The sequence below is a fragment of the Pinus tabuliformis genome, chromosome 6, assembly GCF_031772625.1.
Source record: "Pinus tabuliformis cultivar Carrire ecotype Pingquan chromosome 6, CPIR1, whole genome shotgun sequence".
NCBI lineage: Eukaryota > Viridiplantae > Streptophyta > Pinopsida > Pinales > Pinaceae > Pinus > Pinus tabuliformis.
This window is the reverse complement of record NC_142292.1, coordinates 776910706-776916376: the sequence shown is the minus strand read 5'-3', so window position 1 is coordinate 776916376 and position 5671 is coordinate 776910706. Positions and strand designations below refer to the sequence as shown.

At 41.2% G+C, this 5671-nt stretch overlaps 1 protein-coding gene across 4 annotated transcripts; it reads right to left on the bottom strand.

Moving 5' to 3' along the window:
* Positions 1–412: 412 nt before the first annotated feature.
* LOC149261026 (uncharacterized) lies at positions 413–4437 on the bottom strand. 4 transcript variants are annotated; one of them, XM_089381011.1, is made up of 14 exons: positions 4275–4437; positions 3945–4158; positions 3591–3800; positions 3391–3458; positions 3230–3282; positions 3057–3134; positions 2856–2936; positions 2579–2741; positions 2413–2507; positions 2229–2301; positions 2074–2135; positions 1899–1971; positions 1174–1809; positions 413–1094 (listed from the first exon to the last, which is right to left on the bottom strand). In XM_089381011.1, the coding sequence occupies exons 3-14, from the start codon at positions 3668–3670 to the stop codon at positions 946–948; spliced, it is 1611 nt and encodes a 536-aa protein (XP_089237137.1). In that variant the 5' UTR covers positions 3671–3800; positions 3945–4158; positions 4275–4437; the 3' UTR covers positions 413–945. The 4 variants fall into 4 exon arrangements, with proteins under 4 accessions (XP_089237137.1, XP_089237136.1, XP_089237140.1 ...); XM_089381010.1 differs by having other exon boundaries at positions 414–1094; positions 3591–3815; XM_089381014.1 differs by having other exon boundaries at positions 414–1094; positions 2413–2480; positions 3591–3815; positions 4275–4435.
* Positions 4438–5671: the final 1234 nt, after the last annotated feature.

Below are 5671 nucleotides of genomic sequence, written 5' to 3'. Positions count from 1 at the left end.
ATTACAAAATCAATAATAATTCTTTCTTTTATATATCCAATATTATATCCATTTTATCATCATATATTATTAATAATCTATATACCTTCATAATATATATTAACCAAAATCAAAATATATCTTTGGGTTAAAAATAAATATCAATTTTTTTTATGAATTGCACTATATCATTTGAAATATTTTAACAGTAATTTATAATGTACACGTTACCTATATTTAAATAGAATACAAAACAATTTAAAATCCAAAAATCACTTACCCCTATTCCTATGAGATATACTGCATCTTGATAATGCACATTCTAGGTATTGAATATCCCTATGTACACAAGTTCTTGAAATGTAACATTCTATGTATTGAATATCCCCATGTACGCAACAAATTTTGAATTGTAAACTCTTTTTACTGAATGCTTTCACAAACTGAACTCCCAATAAAAATTGCTATATATTAAAAATAAAAGGTTGGCACACACAAGTACCTTCGAAGTGAAACTCAATTTGGCCATCGACATCCAAATTCTAGACATGCTTTCACACAAAGGTATTTTATTCAAGGTTTCTACAAGTCAAATTAAAATTACGCCTCCAATGACTGAGTTTGTCATGTTTCCCTTCCACAGCTAACGTGGGGCATTAATTGCTGGCATTTGAGAGCCATGTGCTTTTTACAGTGGAACCCACCAAGATTCGGCGCTATACGGACACCCGTTGGAAATAATCATATTTGAAATATATAAAATGCAGGCATACACATGCAATCTGGGCCAATTGCATGCACACATCATGTCATCACTGTGTCCCTAATCGAAGGCTTTCTGTCTTCTTCCTGTAGAAACTCACCCTTTCTTGTTTTATCAATAAGTAATTGCACTCTTAATGAACGATCTGTATGGTGCACAAAGGAATGGAAGCCTGTTTTCGAATATTAATTGTGGTGTTGTTTTCATGTCGCTTCCGTAACCGAATCGCTGGGCTCGTGACCGGAACGAATTGGAGACGAAGCCGAAGTTGCGTTCGCCGTTGCAGAGGCAGCCGCTTGAAAGTACCATGACTTCCAAGCATTCATGCAGTGCGCGAACATTTGGTCCATGGCTGTCAGAAAACAGTAAAAATCAATGCAAAATCCTTATTTTTGGCTTTTATGAAAGAAGAGAAGAAAATGGAAGCTTACCTTCATTCTGGTACTGCATGGAAAAGGGGTTTGTTACTTCAGATTCTTGAGATGAGCCTTCCGGATCTTGATTCTCATCAGGCCGATCGTTTGCACGGTCGAAACCTTGGGGAGGGTAGATGCCGGCTAAACATTGCTGTTGTAAACGGAACGGACAGAATGGGCCGTAGCTGAAACCGGCAGAGCAGTCCCTGTTTCTCGATGGGAAACTTGGCCTGCTTAAATTTGAAGTCTTTAAAGTGGGAGAAGATCCAACCGCTGCACCAGCAGAATCGTTGCTTTTCTGTTCTGAGACTCTTTGAGAATCGGCTGTGGTCCATTCCCTCCATCCGCCGGATGTACCGAGTGTCAGGCTCGTCGGCACCCCGGGGGCTGAAGCGGCCATGCCCGGCATGGGAATGGCAGAGCCTTCGCGTGGATAGACTGGGACGGGATTGTACACGGCCCCGGCTACGTTTGTAGCCTTGGGCTGTAGAGGCTTCAGGACGGAGGAGCCTTTAGCGCCATTTAGCGGTTGGAGGCCAGATTCGAACGCGTCCTTGATCGATGGACGGCCGCGCTTTGCTTTGGGGACAGACGTCACGTTAGTATTTGTGGAAAGCACGGTTCCAAACTGTCTTTTCCTCGTCGCCATTTCTGACAAAACAGTAAAATACAAAAAATAAGATCCTAGTCTCCTACGATGATCAGAAGGCGTAAGAATAAATTTAAAAACAGAAACGCACCGGCCGTGTATTTTGCATTATCTTTGACTCCCAGCCACTTGAAAGCAGGCTTCCGATTCTCCGTATTGTGAGTCTGTTTAAAAAAAAAAAAAAAAAATATGAGCTTCATTATTGACAACATCTCCTAATATCTCCTGCAGGGCACAGGCAAGACTTATGTGAAAGACTTATTTACCTTTTCTATGAGATTCAAAGACGATAAAATATTCGCAATGTCGTATAATCGCCTTACTTTAGCTGCAGAAACGAGAAAGAAAATGGAGTAAAATAATCAGGTTTGATTCGCTTGAAAACATCGAAGCAATAAGCCAGGAGAAAAAAATGTTGTACTTTTTAGTTTTGCAGATTCTTTGCATTCACCTAGCAGCAGCCTAGCGGCGTCTTCCAGTGATACTACTTGTGCCTGAACAAAAGAAAAAACTTAGACCTCAAATTAACAGCGTGAGAACAAATATCGGTAATGTTATGTTTCATAACGAGGCCAAATGCAAGGATGAAAGATAGAGCTGGGCACCTGTGTTACGAGAAAGAGCTGCACAAATTTCTGCGTGAGAAGGCCTAGAGATTTCTCACGCCTGCAATCTGCAGATCGATGCAATGTTCTAAAACCTGATATGAAAAATGCGTTTCAATTAAGAAAGAAAGAGGGAATAAAACATGTGCTGGATCTCGTTTTTTACCTGCTTTAGATTTAGCAGGACTACCCTTCGATGCCTCCGTAAGGACTGAAACGGGACTACTCTTGTTTAAAGGCCGTTTACCTTGGTGCTTTGTGTTCTCCGGAGGGCAGACATTCTCATTTGATGAATGTTCCTCTTCTTCGTCATCAGACACCAAACAGACCTGCCGAACACGTCAGTGATCATCAAGAAAAGGATCTGTAGATTTTTCTCGTACTCAGGTGATAAACCAAAGCGTACAAAGTTTGCGCGACAAGGGATGGAATGAAGATATTACCCGCACATTATTCATCTTGATCTCCGATAAATCTGATAGATTTTTCACGCCATTAAGGACCTCTCCATTTAGAGCGGCTTCCTGCGAAGATTTGAAATCAAACGAGCAGCAGAATATTCAGGATACGGTTAACAATAGACGCGGCAGAATATCAAACAGAGGAATTAGACATCTAGAATACGCAATCTTTAAATAAATTACTCGCAGTTTTTCCAGAGCTCTTGGAATCCCCTCGTATCCTTTCCAAGTATACCGATTCTTGGCTTTTCTAACCAGGACCTGCAAAATTCAACGATAATGTAAACAAAAGCACAAGAAAAAACAAAACAAAAATTCGTATCGAAGAATATTCTACATTCAAATAAAATGCTTACCCCGACACTTTCCAAAACGTTAACGATATCGTAAATCCGGCGCCGCTCCACACCTGTACAAGAAATACTAAAAATAAAAATCCGCTAGCAACCGATCGACTAAATAAATAATATCTGTAACAAAATATAATGGATCATCATCAAGGCCGAATAACCCGAACCTAAGCGGAACGCAGCTTCATCGAGACTGATGGAATCCACTTGCTCTTGCGTGTAGTGATTCAGAAAACTGCACATACGGCGCCATCAAATCATCAAATCGATTCAATCAATTCAAGCAACAACAAGCCAAGCTACACCGTAAAATGCAGTGATCAGGTAAATAGAAAGAAACGAGCAAAACCTAACGGTCCGAACTTACTTTACGCACAGCAACCCCAGCGATTTCTCCTTCCGGCTGTAAGCCTGAGCTTTGCCGTCAGGCTCCCCAAACGATGACATTCCCACCTCCACGTTTAAGCCGCAGAAAACAATGTCCTGTATCCGTCTACACGCCTCGAACGATCGATTTCGTAGACGAACGGCTTGAACTTGCTATTCTCGAAATTTATAGCAGATCTTGCAAACGAGTCTGCAGTCGTGAACCCTGCAGCGATTTCAGGGTTTACCACGGCAAATAAAAAACCAGAGAAACAAAGAAAGAAAGCCTGAACTTTCCAAGAAAGACCCTGGGGAAAAAAAAAGAAAGAAAGAAAATCTTGCCCAGGATTCAAACCTTGGCGGAGGGAGAAACAAAGATCCTTGCAGTGGACCTGCAGATCAAAGAAAGGCTAGTTCAGATCTCCGATTCGATCGCGGCAGCGAAACTTGACAGGCCAAGAAACAAAGCATTGGCAGTTCAGATCTTGTTCTTCCCCAGCCCAGACAGATATTCGCCGGCCAGATAAAAATAATAACAACATCAACAGTGGAGGCAAACGGGTGAAAATCTGCAAAACCCACTTCAAAATTTTAGCGACAGCGGAGGGAAAACGAATGGCGGGAGAAGCGCTCTCCAAAATTTGGCGGAGGGTTAAATCTAATCCCGCGCGGCCAGAGACCTTACCGTTAGTTATTTTGCAATGCTCACGATTTCAAACATTTGAACAGCAAAATGAGCGCGCTCACAGTCACCACCGCCGCGCCCCTCCTCGAAACCAATAATACGAGAATCACATGATCCCTCATAATTAGTATGATTACCGTTCCCATTGTCCACCTCCTCCGCCAATTTAAATTTCCGCTAGAATAACCCTCTCCTTCACCTGCCCCCACTTTTAGCGATCAACCTCCAACCAGCCGCCAGATCCATCGCTTACCTATTCCGGCAGCCGTCGAGTCTCCGTATGGCGGGCGCGTGTCCATGCCGAGCCTGAGGTCCGGTGAGTTCAAATGATTGTGCGGCGAGCGGGTAAATCAGGCAAAGAAACAAAGAAAGGAATCCCTGGATTTGAAAAGGGGAGTTATAGCGGGAGAGTGGCACGCAAATTTAGAGGAACGAGGGGTGCACCGTGCACGTGGTGTAGTTAGGGAAATAACTGCCATTGCCAACCTGCAGCTACTAGAAATCAGGCGCGTGTTGAGTTTAGTGTTTGATCTCCCCATTCCTGGATTGCCACGTCCGCTTCTAACAAACTCCGGTCTTGTCCGTTGGATTTTACGGATCCGACAACCACGCCATTAGCGTTTTAAGGAAGTATTAATTGTGTCTTAGATTAATTTAGCGGTCACGGGAAAACCAGATTTAAATGGTGGGTCCCTTCAGTATTATTCCCCCGGGTATACCTACGTTTAACATTCCAAGAAGTGGAGATTAAATCTGGTGGGTCCCTTCGTATTATTCCCCCGGGTATACCTACGCTTAACATTCCAAGAAGTGGAGATCAAATTTTAAATTGAAAATCAAAATTTAAAATGTTATCTTTATCCAACGTGTTGCTTTTTGCTTTTTTAATAAAAACAGTATCAATAATACTAAGATATTTTCATAACTTTGGTTTGAAGATTTATTAAATATATTATACCTTTGACTTTAGGTTTTTTCTATTCGTAACCCTTTTTCCCTTTTTTTAATTAATATCTTCCATTTTCTCCTTTTCAAAAACACAATGGCCCGTGTTTGAACCACTTGCCATGAGTTGTACTGCATTTGGTTTTGAAAATTAAAAACCTTCTTTCATCTCTTACAAAATTGCCATGTCACTCGTATGTAACCCCTTGGCCATTTGCATATCTAGTTGTTTGTATGGAGATATTGTTGCTTCTCAGTGTCATCTTCATAAGGTAATCAAACATCACTTTGGTAGAATTTTATGATCATTTCTTTTGAAATACACGTTTGGGGTGTTTTATGTTTGTCTTTGAGATAGAATTAAATCAATTATTGTTTAGATGGCATGGCTTATGTTTATTATGTGTTTTGGTTGTTTCTTATCTAACTTAATGCTTGGGAATTTCTATTTA